This window comes from Balaenoptera ricei, chromosome 17 (genome assembly GCF_028023285.1).
Source record: "Balaenoptera ricei isolate mBalRic1 chromosome 17, mBalRic1.hap2, whole genome shotgun sequence".
NCBI classification, from domain to species: Eukaryota; Metazoa; Chordata; class Mammalia; order Artiodactyla; family Balaenopteridae; genus Balaenoptera; species Balaenoptera ricei.
Genome location: NC_082655.1, coordinates 1,785,279 through 1,799,011, shown reverse-complemented (window position 1 = coordinate 1,799,011; position 13,733 = coordinate 1,785,279). Strand labels below are relative to the sequence as shown.

General features: G+C 56.2%; 1 protein-coding gene across 5 annotated transcripts in view; it reads right to left on the bottom strand.

Moving 5' to 3' along the window:
- TSNARE1 (t-SNARE domain containing 1) overlaps window positions 1-13,733 on the bottom strand; it is a 91,918-nt gene that overhangs the window by 45,321 nt on the left and 32,864 nt on the right. For all 5 annotated transcript variants that reach the window (XR_009498508.1, XM_059901967.1, XM_059901966.1 and 2 more), the window contains 2 exons: window positions 4,638-4,715; window positions 3,836-3,905 (listed from right to left, as the gene is read on the bottom strand). Coding sequence is in view for 4 of the 5 variants with exons in the window: in XM_059901967.1 (XP_059757950.1) it covers window positions 3,836-3,905; window positions 4,638-4,715 (148 nt within the window). In the remaining variant the exon portion in view is untranslated. The remainder of the gene's footprint in view (window positions 1-3,835; window positions 3,906-4,637; window positions 4,716-13,733) is intronic.

The following is a 13,733-nucleotide window of genomic DNA, read 5'->3' as shown; positions in this document are numbered from 1 at the left end:
CGAGGTGGACACCCCGGGAGGCACGGGCAGGACCCAGGCCCCAGCGCTGGCCCCTGGGTCACACGGAGCTGTGGCATGCGGAGAGGGGGACGGGGGTGGCATGGGAAGGAGACCCTGCACCAGCCTAAGGGGGCGTGGACTGAGGACGCGGTGCGGGAACCCTTTCCTCCCAGGTCGCCCGGAGGCCACAGGAAACAGCAGGGACACACGCCGTGTTTCCCCTCGGGATTTGGTCACGTGGCCGCTGGCGCCACAGAGCCCTCCCTCCTTGTCACACCTCCCACCCAGATAAGGAAATATTATGAATCCCAAATGTCAATAAATTTGACAACTAAGATGAAAAAGAAAAATTCCTTGAAAGACAAGAATTATCAAAACTGACTCAGGAGGAAACAGAAAACCTAAACAGCTCTACACCTACTGAAGGAATTAAATTTGTTCTTAAAAACATTCCCACAAATACAGAGGACTTCACCATCAAATATTTAAAGAAGAAGTAATATCAATACTATAGAGTCCTCCAGAAAACAGACAAGAAGGGACACTTACATTTTATGCGGCCAGCGTTACCCTGACACCAAAACCTAAACAAAGAATCTAAAAGCAAAGAGCAGCAAAAGTCACATAACAGAGGAGCAAAAATCCTGAACAAAATATTAGAAACCTGAATCCAACCATATACAAAAAGGATAACATATCGTCCAAGGAACGCAAGGTTGGTCTGACACCCAAAATCAATTAATGTAATCCTCATACTAACAGAACAAATTTAAAAAGGAGAAAATCATCTCAATAAACTATGCAGAAAAAGCATCCGACAAAATTCAACAAGAATTCATGACAAAAGCTCTAAGAAAACTAGAAAAGAGAAGGGAACGTGATCAACTTGATGAAGAGAGACTGTAAAGTCAAAGCAGCATCCTGTCACTGCCCAGAGAGGCGGGCGGCTCCCCCTGAACGGGCACCGGCAGGGGCGTACCCTTCCAGGACTGCCTACCGCCACGTGGAACTTCACAGGTTTATGCCATTCTAACTATAAAAGGACACGGTTACAACACTGTAATGGGACAAAAGAGGTAAGCAGCACAGAGATTTAAAACAAACAAGTGGAAGAGTCTCTGTCACAGACGACAGGTTCATTTATGTAGAAAAATCCTAGGGAATATGGAATCTAAAGAGGGCACAGGGCACAGGCAATAAACAGAATCAGCTGTATTTCCATGTACCAGTACCAAAAACGGGAAATGAAATTTAAGCAACAATACCTCTTACAATAGTATAAAAATACAGGGACTTCCCTGGTGGCGCAGTGGTTAAGAATTCAGCTGCCAATGCAGGGGACACGGGTTCGATCCCTGGTCTGGGAAGATCCCACATGCCGCGGAGCAACTAAGTCCATGCGCTACAACTACTGAACCTGCGCTCTGGAGCCTGCGAGACATAACTACTGAGCCCGCATGCCACAACTACTGAAGCCCACGCACCTAGAGCCCGGGCTCCACAAGAGAAGCCACCGCAATGAGAAGCCTGCTCACCACAACGAAGAGTAGCCCCCGCTCACCACAACTAGAGAAAGCCCGCGCGCAGCAACGAAGACCCAACACGGCCAAAACTAAATTAATTAATTAATTAATTTAAAAATATATACATATGAAATCATTACCATAAATTTAACAAAATACATGCAAGACCAGTGCACTAAAACCTACAAGGAACTGCTGGAAAAAACGAAACCTGTAAATGAGACGAAAGCCGACCACGTTCACGGCCAGGAAGACTCAGGACCCCTAAGACGTCAGTTCTCTTTAAATGGGTCTGCAGAGCCACTGTGACCCCATCTAAAATTAGAGCAGGCTTCAAAAAACAGAAAAGGACAAGCTGACTCTAAAATTTATGTTGAAATACAACCAATCGGAAGTAGCCAAAACAATTTCAGGAAAGATGAGCAGAGCTGGAGGACGTCCAGCAGGAGGTGAGGCCGCAGGGCAGACTTCCTGCCCGGGGCTCCTGGAAGGACGGTCCATCCATTCAGCTACTCTCCCCGGGGGGTCCCAGCAGTGCCCTGGGCTGACACCGATGAGCCTCACCTTCACCTCCCCGGCCCCCTCGGCCAGTCTGGGAGCCCGTGCTGGGGGCGGGGCAGAGCCGCTCACGTGGCTGACAGAAATGACAAAGCCCACACCTGTCTCACGCAAGATGAGAGAACCAGGCTCAACCCTGTGAGGTTCTCATGAAGCTATATTTATTCACTTTGAAAGACTGTCCTTTCTCCTGAGATCAGGTCCCGCCTACTTCAGGAGTACTGAAATATCTTTTTTTTTCATATGATGGCAATAGTGGATGGTAGTGTACTTTTTTTTTTTAATGTCCTTACTTGGCAAAATACAAAAGCTGGCGACTGTCAATGTGGAGAAAATACAGACTTGACAACTCTGTGCTGGTCTCAAGTCATTTAAAAATGCTAACGGTCCAGGAGGTGCACAAATTCCCCCCACACATGGGGCCACGGAAGGCTCTGGAAGGCCAGGACACACAGGCTAGGAAGCCTGGTCAGCCCCACCTGGAGGAGGGGCAAGAGGGCTGGGGTTCCTGGGGGGCGGCGGGGGGCAGGAAGGCACTCAGTGAGCTGTGGACCTGGAAGCTGAGGCTGCAGGGGCGGGTGAGGAGCAGCTGGGGCCCGGGGAAGGGCCCGCTCCCCTCTCCAGACCCGCATCGGTGATGGCATCCTCCAGCCCCCAGACCAGGCAGCCCAGGAAACGCGCTCGAGGGCCAGGGCTCTGAAAAGGCCACCCGTCTGACCTTGGAGACCCCACTCCAGGAGCCCAACCCGGAAACAGGCAGCAGCACAGAGACAGACTGCACGTTCCTGATGCTGAAGACAGAGCAGCCCGAGAGCGGCCCCGCGTCTCAGCTGAGCAACCACACGGAGCCGACAGCGCCGTCTGTGCCTCTGAAGGGCATGTCTTCAGTGTGTGACGGGGGCACGCACAGCCCCAGCCCTAAGTGTAACAAGCAGGATCCAGAACATCAGTCACTGAAACGCGACTCTACGGAACACCTGTGGGCCTGAGAAGAGGCTGGCAGGAGGCCATCCGAGTCCCCACGAGCACGCCCTACTTTCACAATCAGGAAACAATACGTGCTACTTTTAAAAAGAAACGTAAAGAGTAATTTAAAGCAGAATTGCACACAAAATCTGCCGAGGGCCCTCTGTTGCCTTGCTCTGCACCCCGAGACTTGGCAGGGGTGGTCCCAGACTGCTCGGGTGGACGGAGAGAAGGAAGGACGGGTGGGTGGACGGACGGACGAGTGGGTGGCTGGGTTCTGGCCTGTCCACTGAGAGAGGTGCAGCTTGAGCCACACATCCAACCCCTCTCAGGGCCTCAGTGTCTTCCTCCAAAACGGGGAATAGCCTTACCTGCCCTCTTCCTTCCCAGGGTACTTGCGGGATGCAAGGAGCCGAGGGCAGGGCTGAGCCCCGCCACGAGGAAGCCCTGCCCTGCTGTCATAACCGCTAATTCCGAAGCATCATCCGGGCAGAGAACGCTAAACCCACCGATGACTGGCCCAGACCTCGGAGGTGCGGCCGGAGCCCTGGCGTGCGGCAGACGCACGTGGGGACAGCCAGTGAAGCCAAAAGTGTGCAAGAGACGCACGCCCCGCCACCCGAGCGCACACCTGTGCACAGGTGTGTCTACATGGGTGTCACACATCCGTGTTGGGGGTGGCCCCATGTGAGCCCAGCCAGCTGTCGGGCTGGCACGTGGATGGGCCGGCAGGCGAGTGGGTGCAGGGCACACCCGTGTACACCCACACGCACCACACGCACACTCACAGGCTGTCCCGCAGCTCCTGCGTGTCACTTGGCGTCCCCAGGGACTGGAGGCTCTGCTCCAAGAAGGTCACTGCCGAGAGAAGGGGGCAGGCGTCAGGGGCAGCGGGGCTCCACCACGCGGTCCCCACCCTCCAGGATGCGCCCCCAGCCTGCCTCTGCGCAGGGACGTGGGTGCCGAGGCCCCACAGCAGGGCCCCAGGGCAGCCCTCTCCCCAGCTGTCCAGAGACGGGGCCCAGGCCCGAGTGGGGCTCAGGGGCCCTGGGGAGCTGCCCCAGTGGGCCTCGCCCTGGCTCTGGGGCCGGGGGGGCTTCTCTCCCCTCCCCCGGTCAGCGCTCTCTGACCTGGGAGAGCTCAGAGTTCAGGGCAAACGGGAGCCCCCACCCACGAGGGTGCAGGGCGCCCGGGCCGCCCCGTGTCCATGCCCCCGTGTCCTGAGGGAGCGGAGGACAAGCCCTGTCCTCGTGGACTGCGGCTCTCGCCCTGACCCCTAGCCTCGGTGACCTGTGAGGGGGCGGCCCTGCCAGTCTGAGGGAGGCTCTGACGCTCCCCCCAAGGCGGCCTGTCCAGGTCCCAGGCGTGCGATGGCGGAGGGAGGAACGGGGCCGAGAGGGCACCTGCCGAGGACACAGCCCAGCCCGAGCCCGCAGCGCTGGGCTCACGCCCTGCCCCCACCCCCGCTGTCCTGCGTCGGCCGGGCCTGGGCCGCGGGGCACCCTAGCGCGGGAGGCCACCACCCCGAACCTCGCGCAGCGCACTCCGCGGCCCGGGTCAGGGCGGTGTGAGGCCAGGGCACTGACTCACCATTCGAGTTGATTCGGAAGACGCTGGCCGACGTCTCCTGGAACAGTTCCTGGAGGTCACTCGGGTCCATCTGGGTGGCTGCGAGGAGACAGGAGGGGGAGGTCACATCTTCACGGCGCAGCCTGCCGGATCCCAGGGCCACCATGCTTGGGCAGAGTCACCCCCTCCCAGCTGTGCCCCCTCGGGGTCCAGCAGAGCCTCAGAGATGGAACAGGAGCCACAGTGCTCAGTGGGGGACGAAGAGAAAGGCAAAGAGGGCAGCTCCTCGGGCCAAGCCCCCCACTGCTGGGCACACCCCAGGGCGACGGCAGCCTCAGAAACCGTGGAAGCCAAAAAACCCCGGAATGACATCTTTAAGCACTGAAAGAACGGAAAAAAAAAATCAGTCAACCAGAACTCCATACCCAGTGGAGGTATATTTCAAAACTAGAGGCAAAATAAAGATTGATTCTCAGACAGAGAAAAGCTGAGAGAAGCTCTTTCAGCCAGAGATGCAGGACAGGAAACGTTAAAAGCAGCTCATGAGGTCAAAGGACGCTTGGATCTGCCGGAGGAGCTGAAGATTGCAGAGGGCAAGCGTGCAGGCAAACGAAGACGTCTTGTCTCGCTCCTGATCTAGTGAAGAGACCGTGATCATCGAAGCAAAACAAGTACCAACTGCGTTAGACGTGATGTATGTGCGGGGTGGAGGGGCGCAGATGGGAGTCCTGTAAGGAGCTCACGCACCAGGTGGAGGCGAGGCTGTTCCCTGAGGGAAGGCCATGGACGCTACAGACGCTTGTTACACACTCCAAGCAAAACCGCTCCAAACAGGAACACCCATAAGCCAACAGTGGAGGTAACACAGAACACTACGCTACACTCGGTCACTCCAAAGACAGGAAGGCAGAGAGAAAAAGGACAAGGGGTCACAGGGAAACAAAGAAAGCAACTATCGAAATGGCAGATTTACCCCAAACACACACGTTTTGACACGAGAGAGAACCCATCTAAAGCAGGGTCGTGCGTCACGGCCCACGCATGACCAGTAAAGACCACGCTGGAGTGTGGATTCAGAACATCTCTGCCGTCACCGGAAGTTCAGGGTGAACTGTTGCCACCACTCAATCCACAGCAGAGATGTCACATGGGACAAAAGCAAACTCGACGGCACACCAAACACAAGAAACCCAGCTCACATGTAAAATCAGATACAGCTTATAAATTAAAGGATTGGAAAATGCATCAGTGTAACAGTAATCATGAGACAGCTGGAGTGGCCACAACTGACATCAGACAGAGTAGCATTCAGGACAATGGCTCCAACCAGAGACCAAAAGAACATGGTTACAATGATATCGGGGAAGAGTGATAAAGACAAATGACCCTAAATATGCACCGCGTATCCCTGTGTGAAAATACACAAAGCAGAAACTGGCAAAACTGAGACTCGCCAACACCCCACTCTCAGGAGTTCCCAGTACGAGCAGACAGAAGATCAGCTGTCCGTCAGTGCTCTCCAGCAACTTGACCGGAATGACATTACAGGATGCGCCACCCAGCAGCAGCCGAACGCACGTCCTTGTCAGACACACAAGGAACTCGCAGAGGATGCCGATACCTCAGGCCATAAAGCGAGTCTCGATTGTTGATCATAGTTGAAATTACGCACAGTATATTCTCTGACCACAACAGAACTAGGAACCAATAACAGAAAGAGATCTGGAAATAGACAATTATTTGAAGAACAACACACTTCCAAATAACCATTAGTAAAAGAAAAAAAAAATCACAAAGGAAATTAGAAAATATTTTAAACTGAATGAAAACATAATAAATACAAATGTGTATAAGTAAAGCAATGTGCTGAGGATAATTTATGGCAATAAATACTTACATTAGGAAAGGATAAAAGGCCCAAGTCAATGATCTAACAGAAACAAATCAACCCCAAAATAAGGTCAGCAGAAATCAGTTAAATCGATGTGGGTAAATAGAGAAAACTGATGAAGTAAAAATCTGGCTCTTTGAAACTATCAATAAAATTGATAGACTTGCAGCCAGACTAGTTGAGAACAAAATAGAAAAGAAACAAATTAGCAACATGAGGAAGGAAGGAGGAGCTCTCACTACAGGTCCTACAGGCATTCAGATGACACGAGGGGAACTTTAGGAACAACTCGTGCCAGCAACTCTGACAACTTAGACAAAACAGGCAAGTCCCTCGAAGGACACAAAACAGTGAAGCTCACTCAAGAAGAACCGCAGCAAGGGTGGCACAGACTGTTAAAGAGACTGTGGGTGACAATGCCATCTCAGATGGTGGCCACATATTTAAGGGAAGAATAATACCAATTCTATAGAAACCCTTTCGGAAAACAGGAGGAAATGATTCCCCACTCATTTCAATACTGGCCTTATAGTTTCCGTAATCAGACAGTGTGGGCTGCATAAGCAGAGACACAGATTGAAAGAAACATGAAAACAGAGGTGCCCAGGTCATTCCGTGTTCAACCAACAGTGCGATAACTGGATATCTACGGAACCTCGACCCCAAATCCACCACACTCAAAACTTAACTCAACGTGGACCACAGGGTCAATACAGGTGTCTGGCAGGTCCCTTGCCTTGTCTCCAGAATCAAGACTGAGCAGATGCACGTGACAGGCCAGCAGCCCAGGAAGAGATGGACGTCGATGTGAGCAGACACTGCACCAAAGAAGACGGATGAACGGACAGAGAGCGCAGGAGAAGCCCCAGGTGCTGAGACCGGGCTGAAACTGCAGCGAGGCCCCTCGCCCGCCAGCTCTGAGTGGCCGAAACCAGCATGACTGCCAGCAAGGACGCCAAGCGCAGGGCTTCTCACAGCTGCCCTGGGGCCTGAAAACGTACAACCGCTGTGGACGACGGTTCGGCAGTTTCTTACAAAGTTAAACTTACACGCACAGTGGACTAGCAATTCGACTCTCAGGTATTTATCCAAACGCGCCAAGAAAGCGAGGACGTGTGTCCACACAGACGGTCGCACGCCCTTTTACTCTGCCAAAAGCCGGCAACGACGAGCCCACCCACCACGTGGACGGGACACAAACCGTGGAGCAGCCCCTCCTGAGCAACAGAAGGACAAGCTACTGACACACCCAACACCCACGGCCAGTCCTCGAACATATTAGGACAGGGAAGGGAGCCGGAGCCGAAGGAGAGCAGCCCGCAGACCTCACACAGGCTGGGAGCGAGAGCAGAGCTGGGCTGGCATCTGGAGGGGAGCAGGGGCCACCCACTGCAGCCCCGGCTCTAGGCCAGCCCAGCCCCAGGGCAGCACGGGGATGTGACACCCGTGCAGCAGGGCCCCGCGCAGCGGGGACCCAGCGTGGGTACTGGGCGCCCTCACCCTCCTCCGGCTCCACAGCTGCTGCCACGATGGCCTCACACAGCAGTTCTGCGGCCCGCGTGCCACCCAGACGGCACCTATTATTACCACCCCAGCGCTCTCTGGGCTGCCAGACAGCAGGCCTGCGCTGCCCTCGCCCTCCCTGACCCACTGTGCCCGACTGGAGCCTCTGTGGAGAAGTCAGGCCCCGCAGAGCAATGCTCCCCTGGAAAGCCCGGGAAGGGCTCTGCCTGGGAGGCCCGAGGTACCCGGGTCTCAGGTCCCCACCTGCCCATCCTGAAGCTGCAGGGCCAGCCCAGCCCGAGCCGAGGCCTCTTCTGGACGCTGAACCAGAAACAGAGAGAGAAAAGCCAGCGCGTCTGGGACGGAGCAGGGTAAGCGCTGCCCTGGAGACCCTGTGTTTCAGCTTCGCGTGTGACACTGCCAGGAGAAGAGGTCTTTCTCATTGTAGGTCACAGCCCAAAGGCTGGAACTAGACGCCCTCGAGGAGAGAGCTGCATCTTGTCTGTGCCTGGCTCTGCTCTGCGACGTGAGGGTGAGGGAGGGGACGAGCACCGCCGAGAGGAAGCCAAGCCCCCTGAATGCCTGGGGTTTAGACGCTGTCATGTGCACGACGGCCGGCTGGGCGAGCACGTGAGGGAAGGAGCAAAGGATGAAGGACAGGAAGGGTCCGGAGATCGTGGAGGGAGGAGCGAGGGGAGGGGCCGCGGCCTTCAGTGGCCACGAGCTTCCTGCCGGGCGAGCTGGGCGATGAACTCACCTCTGGGCAGCTCGGGGCTGAGGCCCTCCGAGGGCAGGGCCTGGCAGGAGAAGGTCTTGGCCACGAGCTGCTCCACGGGCGTGAGGGCCAGGGCCTGGGGCTTGGCGGGGCCGGGGCCAGGGGCCACTCCACGCAGGTCGCCCAGCTTGCGCCGCACGACGGCACGCAGGTCCCGCCACTTGTGCTTGAGGTCCACGATGTCGCGGCGGCAGTAGCCCAGCGCGTTCACGGCCTGCAGGATGCGGCTCCACACGCGGTACCTCCGGGCGGGCTCGGCCCTCAGCAGCCCGGTGCCAAACAGCAGCTGGTGGTGCTTGCTGACCTTGGCCACCAGCACCTCCGTCTCCTGCGGACAGAAGCTGGGCTTCCTCTTCTTGGCCCGGGAGGCCCTGGGCCCCGCCACCCGGCCATGGGCCCTTGCAGCCAAGTCCCTCCTCGGGCCGGCAGGCAGTGAGGTGCGCGCCGGTGTCCCGCTGCCATCCGTGAGAGAACCCTGGCCCTGGAAAGGCACCAAAAGGCGGGTGTTTACGGCCCCAGCCAGTGGGGTGGCAGACACGGTGGAGGCTCCCGGGAAGCCTCTTCAGATTCAGAGCATTGCTGCCGGCTCCCACCCCCCGGCCCCTCCCTGCTGCGCCGTCCAGAGGCCTGGGTCCAAGTCCTGGCCCTGCGGCTGCCTGGCTGGGCGCCATGCGGCAATGGACCTCACTTCCAGGCCACGGTGCCCATCTACCTCCAAGAAGGGCCACCCCGGCCCTACCCACCTCCAGAAGCTGATGTCAGGGGCAAAGGAGTGAGAAGGCTGGGACAGCTGTCTCCTGTCCACAGGGAGAAGGCCCTCTGGGGCCAGGGCCAGCCTGGGGACGGCACTCACCACTGACACACCAGACACCCTGACCAAGAACCCACCCCTTGGGGCGCCAGTGACCCCTGCCTTCCTGCCCAGCTGCATGAGTCCTGCCCTCGGCTTCCCCTCCAATGCAGCGTCCTCCTAAAGCACACACCGAGGACCCGACACTCCCCTGCCAGCCCCCTCTGCAAGGAGGATGCAGGCTCTGGGGCCAAGAGACCAAGGGGTCACGGGAGCCGGTCCAGCCCCTCACTCTGTCCTGCAGGGTCAGCCTCGGCCCTGAAGCCCACAGGGCCCTGACAGCCTGGCAACATCCCTCCTGTCACTGGTCCAGCCCCACCACGCCATCAGCTGGCCCTGGGGAAGGGACGTGCTGGTGGGGGTGACGGTGGAGACGGGCCAGGCCCCCGTTTTTTTGGTCTGTTTTTTTAATATTTATTTATTTATTTGGCTGCACCAGGTCCTAGTTGCAGCACGTGGGCTCCTTAGTTGCAGCTTGCCAGCTCCTTAGTTGCAGCACGCGAACTCTTAGCTGCTGCATGCATGTGGGATCTAGTTCCCTGACCAGGGATCGAACCCAGGCCCCCCTGCATTGGGAGCAAGGAGTCTTATCCACTGCGCCACCAGGGAAGCGCCCACAGCCTGAGGCCCTGGAAGTCCATGCCCCGCCCACTGACCCTGCCTCCTCAGTGCTCGTCATCTCTGGGTGGCCTTCCCTGGGACCCCCAGACCCAGCATCCCAGCGGAAGTACCTCGCTTCCTGGCCCTCGGGCCTCTGGGCGTACCGGCCGGCCCCAGATCACCTTCCCCGTCCTTGCCCACACAGGGGTCCTGCAGGCTGCTCTCTGGCGACGGGCAGGGGAAATGACGGATTCCGTACTCAGTCCAACATTTAGCGCACTCTACAGACAGCAAGGGACAGTCTCGGTTATGCCCCGCCTGCCTGCAGAGTGGCTCAGGGCGCCGCTGGTAGAACAAGGCTCTCACGCAGCACAGCAGGTGCGCCAGGCCCTCCAAGCATCCATGTGGAGAGCTCCACTCACTCAGACCCACCTCCTCCAGGAAGTCCTCCCTGACTGCCACACCCTCCAGAATGCCCCGTTTGCTGAAAGAGAGCAATCAGTTCAGAACTTTAGATTTTCCAAATCTTTCTCCGCACCCAGGTTCTTCTGAAAGGTAATTCCAAACCAGTACGAAACTCCTTAGAGCAGAGCCTCAGGTGTGGCCCACAGACCAGGCCAGGCCTTTGACAGGTGTCATCTGTGTGCAACAAACAACGTCGCAAAAACGGAGAATAAGGCCTTGGGAACGTCTGTGGCAATTTGAAATCGCCGCAACACCAGCACAGGACCATACTGCTGTATTTTATAAAAACACTGTTCGTGGTGTATTGGAAGTGAAAATAAAAACAAAACGAGTTCCCCTGACACTCGGCTGCCGAGCTGAGGAGCAACTGTGGGGTTTCCTCTTCGATAATTTTCATTTATTCAGAAACACTTCCTGGACAGGTTTGCCAAAATTCCTGAGCCCTAAGACGCACGTTGTGAAGACACTCAGACACCTCTGTGAGCAAGCTGCCTTCTGTCCGCGGCACCTTGGGGCCCACGGAGGCGGTGGTGCCAGGCGGAGGCTACACACCAGAGCCCATGAGGGTACGTGGGCCCTGCTCCGCCCGGCTCTACGAGGAGGGCACCTTCCAGGAGCCTGCTCCAGGGGAGACATCTGAGCACGTCGACAGTCTGGCAAAGTCCTGGGGACTGGCGATCCCGGCCCGTCTCAGCGCTGAGCTCCTACAGCAGCAGCTCCTTCGCAGAAAAGGCCTCCACGTCAGGTGTGTCTGTGGGTCTGAGGGTCCAGGACAGGGCCCATCTCGCAAGAGGTCAGGGCCTGACCTCCCCTCTTCCCCAGGGGCTTCCTGGGGAGCCTCCAGGCAGGGCCTCCTCCTCAGGCACCCACCCAGGCTCCCCTGCAGGCAGACACTCCCCAGGCCCGGGAACCCCGGCCCCAGCGACGGCTGCCCGACAGCACTGTGCAGGGCGGAGATGCAGCCGCCCAGGTCCCGGGCGATGGGGTCACCCTTCTGCTTCGTGGGCAGCAGGGAGACCGCAGGCCCGGCTGGCAGCCCAGGTGCCACCTGATGCCCTCGCCTCGCTGGCATCTGGTCACCAGGAGTCCAGACCCTGCCCACCTCCCCCTGGTTGCTCCACAAGGTCCCCAGACACCCATGGAGGGGCCAGTCTGATCTGCCCTCCGGAATCACGTGAACCTTGAACTTTGGGGGGTGGGGGGACTGGGACAATTTACATGTAAATACAGACAATTATAAAGAAAACAATAAAGATCATCTGCAACCACACATCCCTAGGTAAACACTGTCCACACTCGGGGCTGAGGTCTCACGCAACTAGAAGACCGTGGACGGGGCTTTGCCTGTTTCATTCGCCACGTCCGTCCGTCATCCCGCCGGGCCGTGGATGGGTCGTCGGCCTCCCCAACAACGGATCCCCACGGCGGCCTCACATCCCGCCCCCGACCGCGGCTCTCTCCACCGTCTCCCCAGCCTGAGGGGTGACGGCATTTCTGAACTCTGTCTCCTACCCCCATGCAGCAAACACCTCTGCCTGTATCTCTGATTATTCCCTAACAGAAAAGAGGCGTGGCTGGGCCGAGAGAGGGAAGGCAGCGGGGTCTGGAGGCAGGGAGCCGGGTGCCCTCCCCTCCGGGGGAGCCCGCCCCCCCCACCCCCCCACTCCCCCACCCCCCCCACCCCAGCCTGGCCACGGGAGAATGGCCAAGTTCACTTCCACCTCTCCAGGTACCGGTGAGGCTGAGTGCCTTCTCACGTGCCGTGAGCCATCCCGATCTCTTCACAGATCTGGCCCATCTGTATGAAGATTTGGCGGTGTGGGGGGAGTTCCTTCTATTTATGTGAATTCTTTATGTGTTAGTCATGCCCCACTTGGCTTTTTGCTGCATTTGCGATGGGATTTTACGATAAGAGCCCACTCTGAGCTCTTCATAGTTAACTTTAGGGTCCCCGAGTAACCCGTAACACACGGTGCTTGGCACACAGCAGGTACTGGTGATGGCAGCTGCTCCCACACCTGGGGTCTCCGTGGGGCCCCACCATCCTGGCTGGCAGGCCCAGCCCTGCCTCCCTGGGAGCCTTTCTGGTCACCCCCAGAATCACACCAGCATCCCAGAAGCAGCCCTGGTCTCAACAGCTGTCAACAAATCAGGAAGATGCAGATCCTTTTCTGACAGAAATGCAATTAACTTAGAAATCATTTTTAAAAGACAATTAGAAAGAAATACGTGTTTGGAAATGACGAACTACAATTCTAAATAAATCCTGGGTCAAAGAAGAAATCATAATGGACATAAAACATTTACAACTAAACATTAACAAAAAAAAATACTATATATTTTTAAATGTGTGAGATTCGACTAAAACAGTAATTATTTGGACATTTATAATCTTAAATGCTTTTGTTAGAAAAGAATAAAAACTAAATTTGAATGAGGTAAACATCCAGCTTAGGACTCAGAAAAATAAAACAGCATCAACTCAAAGAAAGGAGGAGGAAAAATAGTAAAAACATGGGCAGAAATCCATCAAATTTTAAAACTAGCATATAATAGAGATCAGAAAGTCAAGTCAGCTCTTTGGAGAGGCTTATAAAACTGCCAAGGGTCTGTCAATATTGCTTACAAAAGAAGAAAATGGGAAGGTACAAATAAACAACATTAGGAATAAAAAAGAGAATGTGATCCAGGTACCACGGACGTTATCAAAACAATAGGAGCAGAGCTTCACCGTGTTCACTTGCTCAGTCTCCACCATGACAGGAGGGAAGCCTAACCTGGTCCATTTTCAGGCGGTCGGGGCACAGCTGGAATGCGGCAGAGCAGCGGGTCGGAACCAGAGCAGCTACCCTCAGAGCCGTGCCCTTGACCAAACAACAGTGCTGCCCGGGTCCCACTGGACAGTGACACGCTACCACGTACAACGTTATTTCTGTCAATTTGAACATTTAGAAGAAGCAGACACACGTCCAGAAAAACACAACAAACTGACCCAAGAAGAAACAGAGAGCCTGGACAGCCTTCACAGATGGA